Source organism: Neodiprion lecontei, chromosome 2 (assembly GCF_021901455.1).
Source record: "Neodiprion lecontei isolate iyNeoLeco1 chromosome 2, iyNeoLeco1.1, whole genome shotgun sequence".
In the NCBI taxonomy this organism is placed as follows: domain Eukaryota; kingdom Metazoa; phylum Arthropoda; class Insecta; order Hymenoptera; family Diprionidae; genus Neodiprion; species Neodiprion lecontei.
In genome coordinates this window covers 12,195,852-12,222,827 of record NC_060261.1, presented here as the reverse complement: position 1 = coordinate 12,222,827, position 26,976 = coordinate 12,195,852, and the positions used below count along the sequence as shown (strand labels likewise).

The following is a 26,976-nucleotide window of genomic DNA, read 5'->3' as shown; positions in this document are numbered from 1 at the left end:
TGTCGTATGAATCCAGGTCATGCCTTGGCAATGCCTGCCGTGAACCACCGACAACGATTCATGCCGTCGTTGAAAATTACAATTAAATAAACATACGTGATATGTTTTTCGAAATTTCTTGTTGAAAAAAACAAGAAATAAATAAAAAATAAAATGCGTCCTAAAATTATTATAATTATACCTTTATGCGAGGCATCCGAAAATCACGCTCCGCGCGATGTAACGGTTTAAAAGCGTGCAACGAAAGCTGCAATTCTGCGCACACCACGCCTTTGCATCGCCGGTTTGTTCTTCCGGGTCGTAAACCGTAAGCCGTATGTATAATACGTATAAGCCGTATAAATCGTTGATCGTAAATCGCGAACCGTGCGGCTCGGAAGGTCTTCACAGCCGGTGCAAGGTCATCGCGTCGATTGCGTCATAACTTGACTTCAGCGCAAGTGCATTACATAGATATAATGAACAAGCGTATCATGATGCTACTACTTTGAGGAACAAAGAAAAAAAAAGAAAAAACAATATTTTTTAGACCTAATTGCACTGTCTAATATCGTATAATGGAGGTGAAATTATATCCCATACCTTTCTTCTCTTCTATTTTTATTCATTTCGATTTGCTTACCGTTTCAATTTCGATCACAAATTTCAACATGGTTGTATAAATTCATCGTGGTTAGAAACAAAACAAAGAATCGAGCCGCCACTTGTTTGTTCGTTTAATGAAATATTAATCTATTGAGTAGATATTTATGATATATTTATCATCATTATACCTATACACACTACTCAGATCGCGATCTTATTACGACTATCCAACATGAAAAAAAAATACATATGATTCTTGACCGATGCTACCAATAACCGAATAATTCCCAAGAAAGACTGCCACGGATGCGACAGATTTTCTTTGAATTTCACTCGTTGAACCGCTAATATAATCGATTATGACCGGAATCGTGAATGGAGGGATGTCTATTAGATAAAACTAAATATCACAGGCTCCATATTTTAGGCCGAATGAATGATCCAGAAGTTTGAGCGGAATTCATGATCCGGAGCGTTACGTACGTCGCCTTTTCATTATAACAAGTATCGACAACTTTCGGCATAAATAATTGAGAGAAGGGAAAAAGTGCTTTTTTTTTATTCATTCCTTAATACTTTCTTGGGTTGGGTCACTTTCTTATACAATGTATATTCATCTACAAGTTATACTACATGTATTTATGTATTTTAGAAATTTCGGATACGTATACAACTTGTCCATACCTATATAGATACACGAATGATTTTTACGCAATTCTTTGATACCGTATTGGATGAATCTTTGCGAGAGAGATGGATAGATAGATAGATAGATAGATAGATAAAGGCCGAAAGGCGGATAAAGAGAAGGATAACGAAAGAGAGAGGAACGGCTGAATTTCACCTCGTTGCAACGGGGCCTAGGTTAGTTAGGCATGATAAAATGAGCGGTATTTGTGTATGTAAAATACCTACGTACATGCAGAGCGGCACGCATGGCGTTCACGTAGGTACATACGTATGTACAACTCGTAGCGACGTAACTTGAGGTTATGTCGTACGGCGTGGAGTACAAACGCGCGTGTAGATTGGGCCTGCGGAACGAAATAACGAAAGAACGAGAACGGCACCGACCCAAATAACAACGCGAAGTGGGTCGCAACCCAGAATGCAAACCGGTCCTCACTTATATTGTAATACTCACTGCCCGCCTCTGCGAGCGCAGCGCTCTGCGCAGTTTCACCAGAAATTTACTTTCGATTAGAATGTAGACACTTTCGCTCACGGTATCCATGCATGCCGCGTATATAACCTGTACACACTTTTTATCATCATATCCACGCTCCAACGTCCACCATCTTTGTTAATAAACAATCCACGTGCATGACTTAATTCGGATGCGTATACCATATACTTGCGATATAACGTAGAGGATACATCTACAATTTTTTAAACAACAATTTTTATCATCAGCTTGTGAAGAAGCAAAAAAAAAAACACACTTTCCACTTATCAATAGCGTTAACCAGTACCAAAATATTTACGACAGTTATATCAATATTAATACATATAGTTCTTATATCATACGTAAAAAGTATTGCTTGCAGAAAGATGAAATATCGAATGTTCGTCAAATTTCTCCAACACGTTTTGCGAGATTCGACGATATGTTAGAAAATGTCGAAATTAAACTTATACATTTTAGCTTACGTTATATGTTTGTATTTACACATAATCTTGAAAAACACATGTATACATATGCGTACGCATGCACGTTATACGTAAGCCGAGGGAAAGGCACCCGATTCTTGCAACGTGTATCGCGTCGCGACGAATGCTTCTGCTTTATACTGCGTTGTACGCTGTGGTATAAGGAAAAGAGAGAAGATAAAGTAACGGAAATATTATACAGATTTGTTAGAATCGAGTTCACAATCTGAGATTAATCACGATTCTTCAAAGATGTCCAGATGCGCGATATAAATGTGAGTATAGCAAATATATGAGGCCTCGAGTACGGTCGAGTGAAAGAATTCTTAAAATGAGAAAATAAAATAAGTAAAAGTCGAAAGTTAATGTAATGGGATTGAGCTTCGTTAAAAGGATCTCTTCTTACAGCGGTATAATAGAAAACAAAATTTAGAACAGCAGTTTCGATCAAAGCGCGTACAGAAAACAAGAATTTTTTATATTTCTCAATTCTACGGGTTCTCTATTTAATACGCGATATTTGAAAATTTAATGTAACGTCTCATCTTTATATTTTTGTGCAAAACCCGAAGTTTCTAAGTATAAAACTTGAATGATTCACGTAAATATAAACTTCATCGTAACCTCTGATCCTTAATATTTCTGCCCTGCGCCATTTCTTTCTTTCGACGTGCAATTAATTTCGTCTCATTTAAACCTCGTATTCGATCATCGAGTTGACACCAGTCGGCAAAACCGTCAGCAACACCGTTCAATCAGCCCCCCCCCCCCAATCCTCCGTCATACTCGATGACATTCCTGACTCGTATCATCTTATACGCAATACGAGAAAAGAGAACTTGCGCGCACAGTTTTATATGCTCGTTGACAATACGAAGAAGAAAAAAAAAACAAACGAGCGACGCATTACAAGTATGCTGTATGAGTGTACGTATGCCTATAAAGCGTTGTATGTAGACATACACACACCACACATGTATATTTTCATATGCACACTATGTATATGGTAATGAATAGCAGTCCGTACATTATTATTATACGTATATGTTGGGCGAAAATGTGTTTTTTGTGCGCTTGTGTGTGTATACATAAATACATTTCTCCTCCGAGTTGGCCTACAGTGACGTCACTGGTTGCGCTGACACGGTGACATAGTGACACAGTTTTTCGCGATGTATACAATATTTATGCATAGGCATTCGTATGTGTAGGTGTATACGTACGTATATACGTATGCATATGTATACGAGTGACATGTCAGAAGGAGCAAGCGTAATTTCACGTTGTGAAGCAGCTGTTGCATTATAGCCCGATCAGTATGGGTATTGGTTCCTTCAGTTATCTCGCCGCTGTTGCAGCTGTTGCCACCTCTCTATGATACGACTTTCCATATTCGAATTACATAAATGCGATCGTCGTACGTTTATCTGTGATTAAAAGGCGGTTCAGGCGCGAAATCCATTACGAATGATGAAAATATGCATATATATATATATTTTTTTTTTTTTTATACGGGTTACAGAGTTGAAAAGGATCCTTTCACACACGAACGAAATTTCACACTTGTACATCGACCTAATTAGCGAGAGTTGGAAAAATGTGGAAGGTTGGAAGGTTTTTAACACTACAGGCTTGTCTGGTTTCAACGTAAACGTATTTCTAGAAGACAATATTTATTTTAAAACTTGATTGTTGAAGTTGAAGAATATTCGAAAGTTGTCCGTAGATTGGAAATATCACGACGAATTATTAGGTCATAAATTTGCTAAATCAATTTTATACGCGATCGAAAGTCATTAATCTGTACTAATACAAGGAGATTAAGATCTTCAGATTCGAAAACTCAACGAATCCGAATAAACCAAGGGATGGAATTTCATATTCGATTATCGTTTAATCAGTTGTACATATGCGACTACTTCAGTTTACCAAACATTTTTTTTCATCATATTATCAATATTTGTGAACGCACAGGTACATATTTTGTACGGTGTTGTGAGTTTATAGTTACGGTAAAGTGGAACGTGAGACAATTTTTCACCATCATCATCATCATCATCGTCGTTACCATTATTATTTTCCCCTATTTCGTAAAGATACCGATTATTATTCAAATATTTCTTCTTCGAACCATTTATATCGTCTCATCATGGTATGTAGTTCATCACAATTCGAATTCGTATTTTTGAAGTCAATGGCAAATGAATCGCATATAAATTATGCCAACTTTCAAGAACAACCATCGCAGGCATCGTTCGAAAACGATTAGGTTAATTACTTCAAAACAATCTCTTGACCCAATTGCACGCTCATTGTCAGTTGGGGCAGCTGACAGTCGTAAGGTGTGAACAAAAAAAGAAAGAAATTCTAAAAAATGATTACGAAACTACTAAAGCTGCATCCGTATAAATCATTTCTGTGCTGAATTTGCCGGGTTTTTCAGTTGCGCATTGATACAGTGGAGAAAAAAATAAAATAAAAAATTCCTCGCGTCTCGTAGAAAAAAACGACAACACAGTGAAAATAAAAAAATGGCGATTGTGCGGTCATGTCGAGAATAGAACCACTTTTATAAATTATATAATACATAAGTACGTACATCGACAATGTATAAATATATATACGTATAATATATGGCTGCAGGTTAAGGACCTCAATTATTTTCTCTCGCCTTATTTTTCTCGTTACTTATTCTTTGGAAACCCCGCAAGTTGATTAGTTTTTTTTTTTTTCCTTCGATTTCCCGTTGAATTGCCGAAGTAAAAGAAGAAAAAGAACAACGTGGCTCTTTGATTTTACACCAGCGAACTTGGCCGATCTTTGAAGTATAACTCTTGAAAAATACTTTATACCTAAATGTCGATTATGTTAAATATTTACACCTCCAACCGTTTGAAAACTGATCATAATTTTTCTTTGTTCTTTCTTTGTTTTTCAAGTAAACGCGTGTGACACATGTTACGGAAAAAAAAAAAAAAAACGACAAATGTCTGGAGAAAAAAAATTGTCGCCTTATATCGAGTTTTCAACAAATCTTATCATTTTCACTATATTTTATCGTTTCTGTAAAGTTACAGATTTTTCTGCGAAAAAATGTCACGAATGCTTGTCATTTTTTTCCTCTATGAAGAGCAATGCTGTGTAATATTCTGCTGTCGAATTAAAAAAAAAAAAAAAAAAAAAAAAGAAGAAAATAATATTGCTATTGTTCAGTTTGCGTATACCTTATATGTATAATTCAAGAACGGAGGAAACTGCCTTGTTTGAACGACAAAGGCGTATGGTTTTAATCGTTGTATTTAAATCTCGAAAAGGCGGTGTTATAGCAATAAGGTGAACCTTGCAGGTGGTCAGCACTGCACGTGCGCAAAACGCAATCTGATTGTGAGTAATCTACCGCTGCTGCTGTTGCTACTTCGGGTGAATTAAATAATTCAAGTCCAACAAAGAGAATGAACAAAAGTAATCGCTGAAATGCATGAAGTACTAAAAAAAATAGCTTCCGATGCTTTTGCATAAATTTACAATACTGTAAAACATGATGTCTAAACGGAAAGACTTCACGATGCGCATTATTTAATTCACGGGTAAAAATCTCGATCGTTATCACACAATTAATAAAGAAAAAAAAGAAATACTTATTTTTGATTGCGAAAGGCTTATTCTGAAAGAAACTTTAGCCAATCTTGCTGACATGAGAGTTAAAGTTACCCCAAAAACTTGGCTTGAAGAGAAAAAAAACATGCTTTTGGAGGTGACAAACGAGTGTCAGTGAGAATTTTGTACGTATAATTTTTTGAAATTTTTCAACATCGAAAAATAATTCCATGAATTATTTAAGTCTCTAATAAAATTCAGAGTCCCGTTTCAGAGTTGGAACAATTGCTGAAAATTTTTTGAACTAAATCAGAAATGGTAAGGTTAGACATTGGTTGGGTTCGCATAGAATTCCCCATACGTATAATAATATAGGTGTAGTTATAATACGTCAGCTTGATGTCGAGTTGTGCGTGTTTTAATTGCTTGTTATACTGTCACTGAAAAATTTACTGTCGATTCAATTGTGGCATGTCCTCCAGCTCAATGCCAGCAGATGTCTGCGCTATGTATGTGGATAATAGTACGTACACCTCAATACCTATTTGAAATTGACTATAAACCTTCAAAAACGAATCCTTCAAATCTATGAGTGTGTATTATTGAGGATGAAATGAGTCCTTCGTTGTCGAGGTTTATGTCATATAAGAAAGTAAGGAATTCTTTTTCGTATCTTATCTATTAATATTATTTATGACGTAAATCAATTCCAACTTCCAATCTAAACGCACTTGGTCAAATATTGTTAGTTCTCTCGAATAGTGTAAAATTTGTGCGTTGTTTTTCCACCTGTAAAATACAAGAGGTTTAAATATTATATTACACACATGTGAGACATTCCATGCCAATACGACTAGTTTTCACCTCAGAAGTTTTATTCTGGTTAAAATATTTTCAGGTAATAGTAGCGCCTCTAAAATCTCTAAAAATTTTTACCTATTCGTGCAACGGTTTTTGAGTAATACGTATCCGAAAACATTTGTCGTTTTGAAATCCGTTCCACGATGGATTGATTTTTTGTTTTATTTTATTTTACCATTGGTCGATTCGATACAGGATGGCCTTTGCGTATCTCGATATTTGCGAATTGAAAGTGCAAATAAAATCGATCTATCGATCGATCGCGCAGCGACTGAGCGTTTCGGTTCGCCCGACACGCTCCGTTTGTTTATTACCCGTGAGCCGAGTAGTTACTGCTCGATCTACGTCGCCGGCACCACGTGATCATCAACCTACCACTTTCTCCTCCGGCTTTCAAATTTCTTATTTTAACTTGCCTGTCTACCCGTGCCAGTGTTTGCCGCGGTATGTCTAATACGCAGGGTGCAGGTTGCATTGAAGCTTTTCAGCAAGGAGATCAAGCTGTCTGCAATTACTTACGAAGCCTTTCCGGTATAATTACTATTGTTAAGATGGTGGCGGGAAGATTCTTTTAGACCAGAATTATTGGATCACATATTCCGTTATCGTAAACGTTATTTTCTTTTTTGGAGATGTAAATTTGAAAAACTGGCGATTTTGAAAACTTAACGACGGAGCCAGGAATCGAACCTGGTATCTAGAGATGCTTGACCGGAGCCTTACTCCACTAGACCACTTAGCCGCCCTGACTCTGTTGTCGTTAATTCCTCTCATCACCAGTAAGTTCAAATTTGTTTTCTTGTGCTTTATATGTGTGAATAGAAAGTTTTCGTCTCTGGAGCACCTGATGTAAGAATGTATGTAGATGAATGTTTACATGTTAGAATCTTACGCTTCTGATGGGAAGCACGCAAGACGGTCAAAACCGTCTAATAAATGTTATTTTCTTTTCCTCGATGCCTAAGAAAAAAATCGTTAGAAATGTTTCGAGTACAAGGTTTTTTCGTGTTTTTTCGTATATGCCACCCCGAGTCGACTTAATGTTACAAAATAGAAGTTCAACAGCTTGGACGATGCTCACTGTACCGTGATATTTGTCAAATCAGCCGAAAACGATCAGCTGATCAACTAGCGCGCCGCCATATTGCCCTGATTCCTGTCTACCCTCATTAAGTAAGATCTCGATACCCAATTGACTTAATACTCTCGCAATATCCGTTTTGTGATTGTTTGTTGTGAAGCAGTTGTTCAACTACTGAAACCATTTAAAGGTGAATTTTTTTCAATAATTAATTATTTAAGCATAGTTAATAGTTATAACCTTTGAACGAATTTCGCTCAAGGGACACGTTTGTAAAGAATTCCATTCTCTGCTAACAATAAATGCTTCCGGGATCAACCTGCGAGGATTACAACTTTTTTTTTCCTGTATACAAGCTTTTCAGGCGGGAACAAAAAAAAAAAAAAATGTTTCTTTCATCCGAAATTCCCCCACATACACATGCGTATTTATACCTGTGAATACAGGTTTAGATAAAGGTATAGATAAATTCACTCGCCGTGTGTGACTTGACGTTTGGCAACGGCATCTTTTTCAGTCTCTACGTAACAATGGCGTGACTGGCTCGTTCAGCAAATAAACGAGCATCATATCACATATGTACAATCCGTGTTAAATACCTGAGATGTATGCAGCCATACTCAGTGCGTTGAATTCTGACCATTTGAACATAGCTTAACCTAACCTAATCTGACCTAACTGAGCCTTTCCCGGTTGAGTAATGGTCTGAATCCAACACGCCAAGCCTATACAACCTATAATAATACATAAGGCGGTGCATACTGTATAAATACTCGATTGTCGTTATATATATGGAACTGTGTTATAACTACCCACCTCAGATCTAAAGGGGGACATCTGATGGACTGACCTGCCTCACGGTTCTTTTTTACAGTTATTATTACTATTATTCATGCTAACTTTCCGTTTTTTTTTTTTTTTTTTATTAATGTATCGGGTAAGATACACAAAAGAAAAGATCGATGCTGGGGTCGAAGAGATCAGAAACACTTATGTTGGAATTGATTGTTTTACCGAAAAATTCGGTCGGTCGTATTTCACACTTTTTGCGTCCTCCTGAATAGTGAAATAGCTGGAAATATTGATTTTGAAACATTACAAATCTAACTGTAGCCGATTATCAATCGCTTTGAGGTTATGGCGGATTAAAAAATTTGGCGAAGATTTCGTTTCCCGGGAGAAGGAAAAAGTGTGAAATACGATTTGTGGAACCCGTCGGTAAAATAGGAACGTTCGAAATGAGGTTATGCGTTACACTATGTTATGATGTAGCAAGGCATCGACGATTACGCCTTCGGCACTGGTTTAACATGTGACGCAGCTACGCAGGATTCGCGCGCGCATTCTTTTGGTTTACCCCATACGGAACTATGTATCAGGCATTATGTAGGCGTAGGTTTGATATCGCGTAATAAATCCGCACTCTGTCATGTCTCTACCGAGAAAACAGGAAATCTTTGCTGCCGTTCCGCGTTGTGCGACCTTTGCCTCCATTTTGCCCCCCCCCCCCCCATCGCCATCAACTTCTCGTTCGCTTTCTCGCTCTTTTTGTATGGCCAACACACGCTTAATACGTCTGACAAATGGAAATCGTCATTTACTGTACAGAACACATACATATGATCTGTGTGAATTAATATGTGCGTGTAAATATGTCTATGGATACAGTATTTGCAAGTGTACTGTTACAAGACAAGCCGTGGACCACTCATATTATATGTATACATATATGTACGTACATACCTATGCGCGTGACGGCGTTGAACGTCACTTTTTCAGCCTTCAAAACTATGTACACTATTATTGCAATTATTACATACACGCGTGCACGACTAATATTTATTATATCATCGACGATGCGAGAATTATAATGCGCACTCGGTGTTTTGAACATTTTTCACATACACGTGTAGGTACGTGTTGTATACAGAAATTTATTATTATAGCTATAGATACCTCTGCGTTGAGAAATTGTAGGAATGCATAAAACCGTCAATATCGTCATTTTTTATTTTCTTTTTCTTTTTTCAATCCAATTTTATTGTGAAAGTAATACACATGTCAAGTTTGTCAAATGATTTTTTTCTTTTCAGACAGATGAGAATCACAAAAGTTACATTAACAGGCGTTATACTTGTATCTCTTCGTAGTAATGTACTGTGACGTCATTGCACAGTATTTTACTACGAAATGGTGCAGAAATCTGGGTTTTCCAGGTTAGAACAGAAGTGCGAAGTTAGGTTAGGTTAGCTTGGGTATATCGAATAACGACGTCATAAAAATGGCGGACAAAAAAGATCGTTTCATACATCTCTGACCTTAAAATTGACAGTAGGTTTCAGACATTCGACGTAACAATTTGGGAAATTTTTTCTCTTGAATTGACGCGGGTAAACGCCTTTGCAATTTATGACGCAGTAGCCAGAAAAATCTTGCATTTAACAAACACATCTCTGGTAATAATATCGTTACGATGTGTTACGCCGTCGCGTCGCCGTAATACGCAATACCGGACTCAGGACTGACGTCAGTAGGCGTCATGGAGATATCCGGTATTCATACATGTGCCCGGTTGGCCGTTGTTATTGTCACCATCGCCGATATCCTGTTGCTGTTGTCTTCGATGGTGCGATTATTGTTATGGATAAAGTTGTTATTTATATTTATGGGTTTAATTTGGTAATCATTGTGAAATGCTGCAGTTATTGGGTAAGTCGGTGAAAAGATAATAATTATTTATTTTACAAATAATGTATTCATAATTACGGATTACTAAGTCCAATACAGGGGAGTTCCTTGGGTCGCTAATTACGAATCTGATCTCTAAATTTGACAATTCAAAATACCGGATACAATATGGCGGATTAAAATCCAGAAAGTCACTTGATTTTAGTGGAACTTGATACGTGAAGGTATTTGAGGTCGCTGATTACGAATCTGAACTCGAAATTAAAAAGTTCAAAATGATTGATCCAATATGGCTAACCAAAATTCCAAAAGTCACTTGAAGCTGTCATATGGAGTCTACCATTTTGATTTTTCTTAATTTCGAGTTTAGATTCGTAATTTCCGACCTCGAAAATCCCTGGGTACTGAGTTTTATCGAAATCGAACGACTTTGGAGTTTGGTTCATCGTATTAGATCCGCCATTCTGAATTTTCAAATTTTGAGTGCAGATTCGTAACCAGCGATCCAAAAAACTCCCCTGTATTAAATTTTATCTAAATCAGTCGCGTAGATTTACTTTGTCCCTGAAAGGGTTAAATGCGAGGTTAAATGGCAAAACCCATCCTTTTGCGGGCACGGGTTAGAGTTGAGACAAAAATCTGAAAAACTAGAGAATTATTTTTGAATCATTCGGAATTGATTTCGGGGGTGAGACGATCGAAATTCAAAAATGACTTTTTTAAGGACCACCCTAATGCATATATGCATGCGATGGATAATATAAATCGTTGAAAGATTCACAACGATTTACGTTTCATAATAATTGAACTTATATATTGTATGTATAATGAATATAAATATCGATCACGAGGCATTCCGGATGGCATAAAACGTTACAGGCATCGCATAGCATGAGCGTTATATTTGTATGAGTTTCGACCACATAATCGAGACCTTGCAGATCGAAAATACTTGTATTGACAATATCCGCTGACCGTTAGTAGGGTGTTGGTTACAGGGGAATGGAGAGGAGAAAAGAAAAAGAAATTGAAATATATTTATAGTGTCTGATAAACTGAACATCTCAACTGGACCTTCCTGTTTTAACCACACATTTTGCGAGTTTTACCGAACATTTTTTGTACTTCGTCACTCATTATCTAAAAAATTAATTCCCTTCAACACCAAACCGTGATCATTTCCCATAATAATTGATGCAATGTTCAAAAAAATGTGCAAATATACAATTTGCTGAATTTGTCGGTAAAACAGGACAAACCCTCTCAAAAAAGTTGTCCAATGTTTGTCGATAGTAACGAATGACCAAAAACATTATGCATGTTTTAACACATTTAAGTTGTGTTTAATACGTATACTATACATATACCATTAGTGATGCAATATTTTCGACACGTGGATTGATGCAACCAAAGTAAAACATTTTCGTATGTTTAAATCAATATCATGCAAACAAAGAAAACATCTTGACGAGTTTGCATATAATGTGCATATATATACACACATACATATATATATATATATATATATATATATATATATATAAGTATCAAATGAAATATACATGACGAGGAAAATATGTTAATTAATTTCTATTTCTGCCGCTTGACTTGATGATTCTGATTACGGTGTTTAAGGCCGTAACGCGATATTTTTTTAATCATTAATCAATTTTAGCAGCTTGTGATAAGTGGATAAAACTTATGTGACATAATTTTCACGTTTCTGACTTCATAATTTTTCACTCGAAATTATTTGTAAACAAGAAAAGTAAAAGAACGACACGCAAGAATATCCTAATCGTAAGCGAAAACTTTTCGGTAATACAAATTTTTTTAATAAATGTTTGCGTTACAGTTGATATATATACTTTGATTGTGAGTGTATAAAATTATTATACCTACTGAAAGTTGACCTAAAGAAATTTCCTCCATTTCGAAAGAACTTCGATCTTCCTGTTTTCATGTCCGAGTCACGCAATTGATTGCGGATATTTTCACGCGTGAATGCATATACGTATACATATCCATATTTATAAAACGAGCACGTCGTGTAACTCCTAATTAACCGTTAGGCACACGTGCGACACACGAACATTTTGTTCGTCACTGTAATTATGCGGAAAAAAAAAAATTTCTTCCAAGGGCTGATGATTAATTTTTTGTAAAAAAAAAAAAAAAAAAAAAAACAAATACTGGTATCTTTTTATCGACAGATTTTTAACCCGACTGTACATCTCGCATATCCTTAAGAGCACATGTTTCCCATAACGTAAGAGATCCCGTATTGAAGCAGCATGTGGAACAAGTTGAGGTTACCCGCGAGCTTCCGGTTTTCTGTCGTTGGTATTAAAATAACATCTACCGTAAGCCACGGGGCGTATGTTGTTTCGAATCGGTGCAACTGGTAAACCCGGCATTCGGAAGATCGTAAAGTTCTCTCGGCGGATTTTCTCCTCGCGATGCTTCTTGATAATGCGTTGTGCGAAACGAGTATGTGATTCACCCTGAACACCGGAAAGTTTACTCTCGTCATCGGCATCTCGCTCATAAATTCAAAGAATCACTAGTATTTTCCACTTTCAAACATCAATCTGCAGTTTTCCGTTTTAATATTCTGTTTTTGTTGCAATAATTATAACCATCGTCTTTATATTTTATCGATCTTGCCACTGACTCGTATCAATTCGTCCGCTTGGGTATGTATGCAATTACAGAAATAAATACCACACCTTTACCTGTCATTTCTGCACGCGTCATTCAGAATTGCAATTCTGCATGTTTGTATATTCAGGGCACATACCTCAGCCACAGTTTTTATATATCGTATCATGGGGTTGAAGTCCGTAACGTTGACGTGAACAAATATTATCATCTTGATGTTCGGTTAGTTTATATACCGTGCAATCATCAAAACTTCAGCCGATGGCAAGAGGAAAGAGAGAGTTAATTAATAATCAAACAACGGAACTTTATGCTGTTGATACCATTATTATTATTACTATCATTAATACCAAACAATATCACTGTTACATACCACTATTACTGGTATCACTTATGCCGATGTTACGACTGTTATTAATACAATAACGTGATATATGAAACTGCTCAATTTTTTCTTACACATTTTTGCCGTGAATTTCAGGCTCGTCGATATGTTTTTAGATATAGCCGATTTTTCTGTTTTCCTCGCACCCCTCACTGAAGTTGATCGACCATTTTCAATGTTTTAAAAATATTGTTTCAGGGCACGGTGACACTTACAAAACGTATTGAGGAGGTCAGATTGCTCGAGTCACGGAAGAGTGCTCGGCTCGCCGATCAGGACACGGATTTTGCTCGGCTCGCCGACATGGCTGGGGATCGTAAGAGAGCCTCTTCACACTCGATCGACGTGCCCCACGTCATAGGGTGAGTTGCATATCAGGTTTATCACCATGTAGATTTTGTTTTTAACTCGTCTCATAAGATTTCCAAAGTTGATGTGCGGTACGAAAAAATGGTGTTTGACACGTCAAATTTTTCAGTTTTAAGGGGACCCGGTGGTCTAGCGCACGAAAATGACACCTATTTTCACGATTTTTTTTTTTGCTATTAAAAATAAAAAAAACGATGTTCTAACTTTTCGAGCTTATTACTACGTTTATTAATCATACAAAAAATTTTTTTTTTTCTTTTAAAAACAATATTTATTATTATAAAAATGCCGCTAAAGATGACCCTCTCGAAAAATCGGATCCGAACTGCGGAGGTGATTTCGAGACTTCTACTCATCAGAAACAAAAAATTCAAAGACATTCTTAATCAGAAAGAGTGCAGTTATGGTCGGAACTAGAACAAATCGAAAAAATTGAAAATTGACAAAATGGCGGGCGTTGAAAAAAAAAGTTCGCAAAATCGGGTTTTTTTTCACTAGTTTTTTAGTGTAAACAATAGGAAATTATTTAAATAAAATTATGATTCTATTTCCGACGATAGCCATACATGTTGTGAACAACATATCCAAATTTCAAGTCATTCGGTTGAATAGTTTTTTTATTTTCACCCCCGCCGTGCCAAAAAAAGTCGTTTCGAGATAAATGAGTTTAAAGTTTGAGGTACAGGTATTTTCAAAAATTGAGCAAATTTTGAATACTTACAGTTAATCCGCGATTCCGGCACCATAGAGGATTCCTTCGGAACGTTTGTATTCCGAAGGGATTATATTGTATTCGGTTACAAATGTAAAGGTAAAATGCGGAGAAGGGTCGGGACAGCTACCGCGCTCCGAGTGCTGAACCCGTTAGGAGCGCACGGACCGCTCTCTACCTGGAATGGGCTGTAGAAGCTATAATATTGGGAATTTCCGCATGAAAATTTCACAGTATATTCTTAAGATACTATACTTTCGAAATATCGAAAAAAAAAATCGATTTTTCGAAATTTCTAGACCACCGGGTCCCCTTAAGTTACCTCTTCTCAATTTGTACAATACGAAACTGTGTTACACATTTCGAAAAATCTTGGGAAATGATTCTTATCATTTCTTAAGATCTTCCTGATGCCGCTGAATTTTTTCACATCATTCGATGTGAAAGCGTCATCCGAATGAAAAAAGAAAAACGTTTTCTCAAAACATACTCAGGTTGATATATCTTATCGAATACCTTATATTAATAATATAGACATATTATGACGCTTTACTCGTGAGTTTATGCATTGAGCATGTACACGGATATATGTATATATATCCGACAAACGCAATGCGATGCATCATTAATACGTCACTACACAGACGCAAACAATAATATTGATCAGTTGCCAGCTGCTTCTTTACTTCATGCCACGTATACAAGTTTCTCATTTCTTTTCGCATTGTTTTGTATCAGTATAAAAGGTGAAATAATTTGACATGTATGTTGTATCGTGTTTCTGAAAAATTTCTCTTCAAAATCAAATTCACCTATTTCATAATTTTTAAATGTTTGTTATACAGAATCGTTAAAACGGCTCAGAATTATGTCAAACGATTGAACATTGATTATTTATGTATGAAAAATCGTCGCACAGCAAAAACCGATCTAACTTTAGAGAATCCTTCGAAGAGTTTTAAAAAAGATGGAATTGAAAAATCGTCTGAATAGTCATACCACAAAAAGCCTTGCATAAAAAAAAAATGGAAAAGTTAAAATTGGTCATTTAGAAACGCTAATATTACCTGAATATAAATTTCAACCAGATTAGATATCTCATTACAAACAGTCGAGATCCGTGATCTCAAACCTCTTGTAGTCAGTCAGTCACTCAGTTAGTCAGTCTGAGGTTCCTTTAAAGCTGTCGACTTCTTTGACCTGGTCCTTTTAACCGTCTATAAAGTAGTCTAGACGCATGTCTGCGCCCTAGCTAAACCCGTCCCCCTCTTTCCTCCCCGCCCCGTCTCGTCGTCTAGTTCCATTTTATTTATGAAGGTCCTTTCACACGAAATCTTATCATACCCATGTTCAAGGTAAAGGACGTTCCACCGTTCAGGCACAGAATAATTATCGTTTTTATTAACCCGCAGGATCAATGACGTCTCGGAAATTTCACCCGAAAAACCTGAAACTCTCAATTTTATATATTATTGCATGCTGTAAACGTGCAGGCTAACCTCTAAAAATTTTACATTTTAGTGAAAGGTTCAATTTTTGTGGCCGAGCCGTAGAATCGTTGCTAGATCATACGTTATAGATCTATATGCTGAACATATTCATATACCTATATTCCACATTTTCATTCCGATGTTGTATCAGTTCTTTTCCAGCAAAACGGAACAGCTGAGTCTTCGCCAGTTTTTACGATCCAACGACTTTCTCTTTACCTAATCCTGATCAGCTGACGTTGTTATGGTTTCACCGGTTGTATAGGGTGTTCCATGTTAAGTAGAATTGTCAAATATCTCAGGAGCAATAATTGGGGTCACGGGGAAATTCTTTAGTCGAAAGTTTGAGAGCTTTGAGAGAGACATCAAATGGTACTGTCCACAATCTCTTCAGTGATTTCGGTAAGGAGAGATCGAGGTTACCATAGAATTCCTTTATCGGAAACCCATAGATTTTAGTAATCAACGTCATAGATGGTCTTCCAATGAATCCAAACAAAAAATAGATTCTTTGACCAATTTCTAAAATTCAGGAGTCACGGCACGTTTAAGGTCGCTCAATTGCGAACAGCCGTATTTCTTCGGTTTTAACCGTTTTGGAAAATACGTCCTTGCTTGTTCATTAATAGTGATGAAATTGTGAAATCAAATTCGGCAAACTGAATTATTTGATCAAATAACTACTGTAAGAATTTTTTTTTTTTGATTTATTACGGGTTTGTTGAGTTCTCAAATCTAGAGATCCTATAACCTACCTATGATGGAAAAATTGCTTTCAATTTTGCATATCTCCGTCATAAATTCGGTCGCCTAATAATTTGTTGTGAAATTTGAATCTTTCCATAATTTTTAACACACCGTTAGTTTTTTCAACAAATTTTGTCTTCTGAAAATATGTTTGATTTGCTAATAAAGGCTTTCAACATCACTTTCACCGTGAGAAACAGTGTTAAGAATTTGATTTTGTCAACTTTTTTCTCTTATCTGTAGGTCGATAACATAATCTGAAACTCGTCATAACTGAAAGGATCATGATTCAATTCTTATGTACTAAAATATTAATTTCTTCTGTCGTAACGGATGTTATGGACTGAACTACCTTAAATCAGATCTCATAACGCCCTATTGCGTAGGATCCGTTACATCGTTGGCTGGCGAAGGGCCAACTGGTACTACAGAATGGCTTGCCGGAAATACCTCTCTACAGTGTTTTCATATATGATCTGCACAATCACGAATGCAGCCAAGGCCAGCACAGGGCGTTTCGTTAACGCTACACGTGTCGAGGCATACGTATAGGCACATTCTTGCCGGCAAGAGGATGTTTTACTATGGCCAATTCAAGTCACTATGTCGCTAAAACAGATTCTCAAACATGCTGCTAGATCGCACTTTATATTTGATAATATTTCGTCAAGAGTCTGGGAATCTAAGGACCTGGATTGAATTGAAGGAATTTCGAGTTACTTGGTTAGTCGAAACGCATCAGTGAAATTCAAATGATTTTGAGTAACTGCACTTGAATTCAACTGATTTTAATTTACTTAATAAGTGAGTTCGTGAACGGGATGGTATCGAGTGGCTTCAAGTTTCTTCGTGAAGTCAGAAGACATCATTCCAATTCAAACAATTTCTAGTGAGTTTATGTGACTTGAAAAAACTTGGGTTACATTTAAGCAATTCCATGGAGTCAGAAGACTAATTGAATTCAAATAACTCCAAGTCACTCGACGAGATCAAAATGGAAACCTTGATCAAATACAAATTGGGGTTCGTGATATTGCGGCATTGCAGAAGGCGAGAACACAAAACGCGTTCGTAAAAGGGAAAGGGCTTCGCGGAAGTATAGGTATTGCGTCAGATCCATTAACTGGTGGTCCTTGGTTCGAGAGTGAGATCAATCATCCTTAAGCGAAGGTATGAATATGATGGTAAGACCACAGGTCAAGTTCAGCAGCTATAATCGAAAAATGTACTGCTTTCAGCCATAAAGAAGCTCGCTTATGAAATTTTGAAGAATACTCTGATTGCCAGAAATCAATCATTCGATGTAGAATAACCGACCTTCGAGAATATTCCTCAGCTCTTTTTACCCATTTTTTACTTAGCATATTAGCGTGAGTAAACTCTAATCGCTGACATATAAATATGTTAACAGCGCGCATACCGAAATGAATTTCTCTCTGCATTATGCGCCCATCATCGTTTCCTATACCAGAGAATGCAAATTGAACTTGCGTGACGTAATCATAGGCCAGAGCTTACCTTGAGGTGCAAGGTTAGACGGTGACCGCGACAGCTAAACTCATGCATATATATATATGTAGGTATACAATTTGCGTACGCTTATACATGGAAATGTACGAAACCTTAGATTGATTTTGACACGTTCAAGGTCACTGATGGCATCTGTTTCCCATGTCGAGCAAGTGGTAGCAGACTACACCAGTGACCTTGAATGTGTCAATATTAATCTAAGGGTCTGTACATGTATAAACCGGTTATTTGGGTTCTAATTTCCATGTTGGGTCTGAAAATTAGTCTCTTTTACACCGCACTGGTCATACGTCTCTTAAATTATACCTTATGGACGTTTTCGTTTATCGACTCTGTGCTCGGTGAACTCATATTATTCGATTTTTTGTAAGTTTCTCTTAAAAAAACGTGATAGCAAGATACGGCAGGTAATTTTATTATCACCGAAATCCTTGATAATGCAGTATCGGGTCACATTGGACGATTAGCTGATACCTTTAGTTTGTAAATTCAAAAAATGTCATGGCAATTTCTTGGCGTGTGGCTTAATTCGAATGAAATGAATTGTGTGTTTTATTTACAGTCCATTTATGGTCGAAGCCAATCGATTAGTCGCGTCCAAGTATCGTGAAGCTGCAATATATAGACAAATTCACACACAAATATATCTAAGTCAAGAGTTTTTGGTGCCGCCACAGTGACTCGGTATAGAAAATAGTGAATTCGAAACAGGAAAACCTTTGTGTTCCACATTTAATGCATCCCAACCGATTTCCAAGGCATTCCGGGCTGCTGCTCATCTTCTTTTTATCTTTTCTAGCCCCTCTTTAGAAACTCTCTTCCAAGATCACTGTAAATAACGTAGTATCACGATAACGTTGACTTATATAACATAATGTTCCTTCCTTCCCTTGCACGTGTTTACAAATTTCACAGATGTCATTAGCTTTCTAAAGTCCACTTGACGCTGCTCACAGTCGGTATATACATACATATGTGTTTCAGTAAACTAGATCATCGTTCATTGTCATCTAAGTACCGAGCGTATCAAGTATCAAAATAACATTGCTCTACACATTTTTGTGGCTGATATTATTTGGCATTAATGATTCGACGACGCACACCTGCAGAAAACTTTCGATAAAACCTAATGAAATGTTGATATTAGTTTGTTTACAACTATTCTTTTTAAACTTACCGTGTGGGGGTGACAACGAGAGAAAGAAATAACGAGATAGAAGGCGAACTGGGTCGTACAAATAAAATCATCGTCTGGTGGCACGCGCACACTTAAAGTTCACTGCACCTCATAACCTGGTTCTATACATCGTATCTAAATACTTTCGTCTTCATCAAATTACGCTATTGGTGCGATTCGTCATCCAGTGCTGCCTGCACTTCGATTTCTTTGTGAGATTCTCTACTGGAAAGTCAAGAGCTCTCGATTCAAATTTATTCCTTTGTCATGTTCATTATACTACTTCAAGTCAATTGTCAACTTTATTTCCACTCAAGTTCAGTTGTCGAACCTCAGATAAAATTGTATTGCATTTACGAAGGTGTTATGTAGTTTAGCGAATATTTAAATAATTTTGTGTTAATTTGGAGCTTTTTCGTTAACTTCGGGAACGTGACTAACGTATTTCCTCAACATCCAGATAGCAAGTAAGGTTCTACCGCAAATTTCGGAACGCAATTTGGGATCTTCGACTGTTTCGTCGAAAGGCGTGAGGCTTGGACATTATGTTCGTAGGTAACCGACCATCATGAATATGCTTGCGATTCTCTCGTGGACGTCCCCATCGCTCGACCTTGTGGCCTACGTAAAAGATGACGAAGACGCGCTGCCGTCTAGAATCCAAACTATTACGTAGCCTAGAACTTTTAGTACCTCTAATAATAACCTACTCATCCGCGCTCTGATTCGCACGAACAATAGACGACAGCAGTGACAAACCTGGGTTGTAGGGTAGGTAGGCAGGCAAAACTGATTTCGATGCACAACAGTTAATCGTCGTAATCACCTACCTCTTTGGAACATCCATCCACGCCTCTAACGACGACGACCTCTTACTTTCATGCAGCTTGTTCTTTCATCGTCCCAATGGTTAAACGTTGAAAGCCAACCTGAACTGCTCAATTTTTATTCCATCCGAAATTCATCATAACTTTTCGTCACTTTCAAGCCCAAGAACATTGAGGTGGTCAAAGTAGTCAAACTGTGTTTCCGTACAACAATCAAATGCGGTTTTGGATTTTTCTCCGTGAAGGCTACCTCAACTTTACACCTAGAATTTATTGAGGTCAGTCTAATATCGATTCGAGTGAATTCTTCGTATGTTTTATGGAGGATGTATGTTTTACATGGAAAATCGTTTCCATCCACGTTCTTCTGGTTCATGTACACATACATCTCTATTCTCTTCTTAATTTTGAAGAGATGTCTCGTTGTACTAGTCTTCATCTCAATAAATTGGGTCACCCAAATCTGAGCTCCCATAATTCGGTGAAAACAAATACTGGATCACTTACCGAGAAGGCATTGGAGAAGCAGTATCATGCTGTGTTCGAACAGTCATCATTAATTGGTCTATGACATTCGGAAGCGAAGTTATCGACTGTTTTGCATAGCAAAACATAGTTTTAGTGCAACATTTTACCCTATCTCAATTTCAACGCATCGTAGCTCCGTTAAAAACGTTCTCAAGATTTTCAAATAATTCGCCACTTTGTTCGTCGTTAACCTTGTCGAAGGCCACCTCTTGTGCTATGATTACTCATAATTACTCTAATTTTCGATGGATTTCAATATTTCGAAAATTATCCTATCCAGGAAACCTTAAAGCATGCTGCGAATTGTTTGAATTTTCTTGATAGAAATGCAGTGCGCTAAAGTTGAGTTATGGGCAAAAATTGCGTTGATACTACGTTTCCACAGGAAAACCAGCCGAGATAACGCTGCTTCCAAATTACGTAAAAGAATGAACGAGAATTGCTCGGAAGTAGAAAACTCCAACGTTTCTTAACGCTAACGTCGTTATAAATGCTGTAGCATTTCTTTCCTCCTTAAGTTACCGGCCTTCAAATCCAGGTCCCCAATTAATTGGGACAAACAGTTGCGGTGATTCTTCTTCAGCACTTGAAATAAATGCCAATACTGAATGAAAATTTACATTCGCTTCTCTCTCCGCGCAGTCTCATCGTCATCACAATGGAATTACGATCGACAGCGTTTTTCGAATAACCTAATTAGAAACTCCAGTATTTGGAAAGCATCGAGGAGTTAATTCTGGCCTGCCCGTCGCATCCTCCGCTTCTGCGGCATCGGAGAGCCTCGGATACCGTACAAATATATTATATCGAGAATTCACGTTGGGTCGGGTTGCGTAATGTAACTTGGTCGATTCGCGGCAAGCCGCGCTGGGTCCGCTGGCTCACAGAGAATTAGGTCAATCAATACGAACTCGGTGGGTATATGGGTCAGGTGCATCACGCTATGTAAAACCCAAGTCTGCGCACAATGCATACCGGTCGTCTGTACATTGTTTTATCTCTGCCGCCCTTATCGGTTCTCTATCACAACTCGATTGATCCGATTCTAGCACTTACTCTTTCATTAATTGTAAGTGGAAGATTTTGTATCTGCGTTACATGCACTTAAATGACAAAATTTACACACGGAGAGGAGAAATAGAACAGATTTTACTCAAAACTGCAAGAAAGGAGGAACACATCAGGATTTTTGGTTAAAAATATCCATGTCAACTATATTTCTTACTATATATGTAGCAGATTTTACTCTGCACACAGTGATTTTTACTGATTCCACAGTAAATTCTGCACGTTACGCAGTCTATTTTATCAAAAAACCTGATGTGTCACTTTTTTCCTGCAGTTTTGAGTAAAATCTGCTCTTTTATTATCTTCGTGCACAGTGTGCAATTTATACGGGATACGGTGTTGTGAATTTTTTATCAGATAGTTGCACTAATGCCCAATAAAATCTTACAGTTCCAGAATTTAAAAAAAAATTATTACTCTTACAATAAAATATACACTGAGCATAAAGCGGAAACACGTGTATTTTGATACGAGGAAATCCAACCTGGTACGGGCTGGGCTTGGAGTTGAGATAAAAATCTGAAAAAATTAGGGAATTGGTTTTGAATTATTTGGACCCGAATTTGGAAAAAATTCGCCCGAGCCCTAAATAAGGATCACTCTAATATATTATAGCTATGAAAGTCGCCTGTTTTATAAATGAGCTGAAGATAAAGGTTAGGCACTTTGCTGCACGGAACAGTTTACTTATCTTTACAACAGCACAAATCATTTCAGTTTCTAATTTTTTATCTTCTTTTTCTCTTTGCAAAAATCGGAAGTAATTGTTCAATTTTACCAATCGACAACGGCCGAATCTTGGATATAATGTCAGATTCTTCTGCAATATATTGTACATCGGACCGATCGAAATTGGCGACCTGTACAGGGTGAGTCACCTCGTGTATCGAGAATGGGAGGAGTTTAGATCGCGCCAAGTTCGCCCCTTCGACCAAACAGAAAAGCTGTGGGATTCCTCCAACTCAATATCACTCTGCATGCTTGCCTTCACTTTTAATACGTATACGACGCTAAGAATCGTCTGTGCGACTTCGAGTCAACTAGGCCCCTCCTATTTTTAACACATCAACCGACTCACCCTGTATAGATTAGCTTTAAAGGGATATGAGAGGTTCCTATCTTACCGATAGGTTCAATCAATCGTATTCCATAAAATAATACACTACATACTTTCTTCTCATCTTGATTGTTGAAGTCTCTTAAAGCTTCTGTGATTGTCGATCAGAAAAGTTTGGGTTATCGATGACAGAGGGCAAAATATATCGGATCCTGCAGCTGTAAACAATAGTGTGCGATAACCATAACCTCAAAGCGAGTGATAATGGGATGCAAATGTACTTATAGTACTTCCATCAATTTTCAGAACTTGACGAAGATAAACCCCATAATTTTCATAGTTTCAAGAGCTAGGTTTTATTTCTGACTAGTAAAAAAATATACAAAAAAATACGATTTGCCGACTTGGAGGAAAAGTATCACGCCACCGGATCATGGATTATAAAGGGAAAACTCTTGGAGTGTTTCTCCATATCCAAAATACCGAGCTTCTGATTTGTAGCTTTGCTCGATTCACTAAAGATAAGGCTGTCGAAAATATGTATCTAGTTACTCAATTATTACGCTCTTGAAAAATATGTCCGTTTACACTTGAATTTACGAGGACAATGAAATCCATAATTGGACCGAGAAATCGATTCCAGAAGTTTGAGTAGAATCCATTATTCGGAGGCTTGGGACTTTCCTTGCGAGTCGGTAAAACAGGAAAACCGCCCCCCCCCCCCCAACCTTTATCGATCCGATCAGCGTACCTAATCTCGAAACTCTGGGGAACGGCGGGGGCGATGTCGGGGGCGGTCGGGGGAGGGGGGCACGCCAAGATCGCGGCGTCTTCGAAGGACGCGTCATTGATCGAATAACTTCGTTTTATCTGTGTTACGCCGTGTAGGGTGCACTGTGCAACCCTGTTCTATGTCCGTGGGGGTGTCGTGCCTGGCGGGGTTGGCGCGCGAATTTGGGTCGCTCGATACAGCGCGACTCGACTGCCATCGGATAAATAGGTCAGGTATGCTACAACCATGGATGTGGTGGAAGGCTGCCCCCCCCCCCCCCCCCCCCCCCCGCTGCGCTACTTGTTGAAGAGCTAGCTCATGCCTGCCGGAGGGTTGCTGCAGGATTGCCACAGGGTCAGGAGGAGGAATAAAACCGGGAAACCGGGTCACGCTCGTTTGCCGAATCGACGGCAAGCGAGCTCTTAATTGCACGAGAAAAGTGTAAAGGTTTGTTTCAGTGAGGTTGAAGTTGGCAGTTTCGAAGCGTAAACAAGTCGTTGAAAGAAATTCGAACATCACTGTATTTTTTTTTTTTTTTTTTGGGAAATTCAGATTAATTCATTCTCAGAGAAACTGATTCCTCCTAAATTAATATGTGTTATTCGTACGTTATTACGGTTTGATTGATTTCAAACAGTTCTTGCAAGCATCGAAATAAACAATTCTCTTGAAAATTTATTATTGCGAAGTACAACCTCATTCGTTTCATCAGCCTGGTTAGAAGATTAACTGGAATTTCATCAAGTTCAATTGTTGAGGTATTTCGTTATTGAAGAGAACAGTCGTGTGACCTTTAGAAGTAGCAATTTCCGAAAAATATTTCACTTTATTATCGGACAATCGCACTCAGGTGTCCCCCCCCTCCCAGCAATCCGATGTATACTTACTATCGACCCAATTAATTAGACCACTTGCACTGAAGAAAAATATCGTAGAAATTGTCCGCAATCTTCATTCAAGATTAAGATGACCTATTGAAATTTCATTATAACCATAAAAATGGTTGAAACGACGAATCAAAGTTGTAGACCTGCATATTTCAAACTTATCCGCCCCGAGTTATAGGAACGAGAGTGCAATCTGCACAATTTTTTTTTTCATACCATTTTGTCGATAAATGAAAATCTTCCAGGTAACTGGAATAGAGAACAATCGATACTTGTATCTACCGTGAATCAGTCTCAAGCTTGTCCAAATTAATCAAGGGGATGGGTGTGGCTTGCGGCAAATTCGAATTGAGGATGAATCGACTGGACTGTCTGAATCAAAAGTTGGGTAAAGAAAAAAAACAAATCATTTAAAAATTCTCCAGCAACGTAATTTGTGCCAATAACGACAGGTATGAATGAAATATCATTCCTAGTATTATATGTTATAAAAATTGGTCTGAGCAAATTTGACTAACGCAAGTTTAAGTTATCAACTTGTAAGATGTCAATTTGAGAACAGGTTTTATAATTAGAACGTTCGAAATGATTAAACTGTGATGCTTTTGATCATATTCGAATATTTTGGGTTCATTTTTCTCACTGACCAGATGCCTGTAAATTATCTGAAAAGCATGCAAGAAATCTTGACGAATATCTGTTGTACTATTATGTACTCTATTCACGATCTGTTTGTTCAGGTGCTTTCTGTGGTGAACAAAATCATAAGCTCAGAAATGAAGCCGGATTGAAAATACCAGAGTTCAATCATTTTGAACGATCTAATTAATGATCCTTTCTCATATTGTTCACATGTTAGCTTGTATTATTCGAATTTGTTTAGAATTACTTCTTTCACGTCGGATGAATGTCGTTTCTCTCGTGTTCGACGTCATCGACGGGAATAAAATTGCCGAAAATTTTATTCAAAACAATTTTCACCCTTTTTCTAACTTTTGATTCGGACGGTCCGGCCGATTCATCGTTGTTAATCAGCGTCCGGCTCTTACCAAAGGTCCGAGTCGTCCTCCTCGCCTTCACCGGGAAGTAACCAGAAACTAGGCCGCTCGATGACGACGTGGGGTGACGGCTGGCCGGGGCGAACCCGGTAAATAGGTCAGATCGGCACCGACGTCCCGGACAACCAGAGGGATAATCGAAACTGGGTCATGCCCTGGGTGGAGAAGAAGTAGGTCGAGACTTTGGCGCTCGATTCGCCGCCCTAAGGACGCCATCTTTGACCCCAAGGCAGCGTGACACGGTTCCGAAACTGGGGCCAGTAGTGGCAACAGCCTTGTATTACCCGATTGATAAAATTCGAATCGATCAGCCTCAATCCAGCCAAATCAACTCACCGATCTGCGTCTTAATCGGTTGAGAAGTTCCCGATTCGTTGTCTGAAAAAAATCTGTTTCATGCATCCGGATTTGAGTAAAAAAAAAGAAAACTGATCGCTCGGATTTACCGCAATCGAGAGAGTGTTGCGCACAGTGGCGTGCGTGCGTGTTGAAATTTATCGAGGAATAAAATTATACTTTCGAAATACTTTTAACACAGCTACGTCGTACACAGCTTTCCTGCACACGAATTTATTCGGGGAGGGGCAGGGGGGAGGAGGGGGGGGGGGGCGGCAAACCAGCTCTTTCTCTCTCCTCTTTACAACATTTCACGTCACTTTTATCCCGTTACAAACTGGAAAGAGAGAATCCTCTGGAAATTGCCATTCATCCACTTGTATTCAACTGCGTATACAAATCTTTTTCTTATTTTTTTGCTTCATCTTATTCCTTTATATATTCTCATGTACGTTCTGCGATCTGTCGTTTTCAATCATGCAGATAGTATCTTTTTTTTTTTTTGGGGGGGGGGGGGGGGGGGCAATTCAACCGCGATTTATAACTGTATTTGTAATCAATGTAATATAATCGACGCTTCCGGATCGGAGTGTAAAAATTATGATTTTTTTTTTCTTTCGACAGCGGCAAGTCTTGGGTTTTCGGTTAATAACGGATCATTATGAATCTCCGTCTTAGTGACCGAGTATGTTTGGCCAGCCGAACGGATGATGCTATTCCATAAGTTATTATAAATTGAATGAATATTTTAACGGTTGTTTTGGTTCCGCGAGTTTCGGATCGTTCTAGGTATGTGTATTGTACAGTATAGATACAGAGTTACACCTGCAGCGGATTTCAATATCGTATATGAAATTCCCCTCGATGTTGAGCTTCGTAATTACGTTTCTCACGCTTTTTTTTTTTTTTT

At 37.9% G+C, this 26,976-nt stretch overlaps 1 protein-coding gene across 3 annotated transcripts in view; it reads left to right on the top strand.

Annotated features, from left to right (window-relative positions):
* Positions 1-26,976, top strand: part of LOC107223966 (zinc finger protein 395) — a 92,558-nt gene that overhangs the window by 15,969 nt on the left and 49,613 nt on the right. The window contains exons 1-2 of one of the 3 annotated variants that reach the window (XM_046731562.1): positions 2,360-2,510; positions 13,707-13,870. In XM_046731562.1, the coding sequence (XP_046587518.1) occupies positions 2,496-2,510; positions 13,707-13,870 (179 nt within the window). In that variant the 5' untranslated portion in view covers positions 2,360-2,495. Of the gene's footprint in view, positions 1-2,359; positions 2,511-10,323; positions 10,484-13,706; positions 13,871-26,976 lie in introns of those variants that run through there. The other 2 variants (XM_046731561.1, XM_015663853.2) reach the window with 2 other exon arrangements.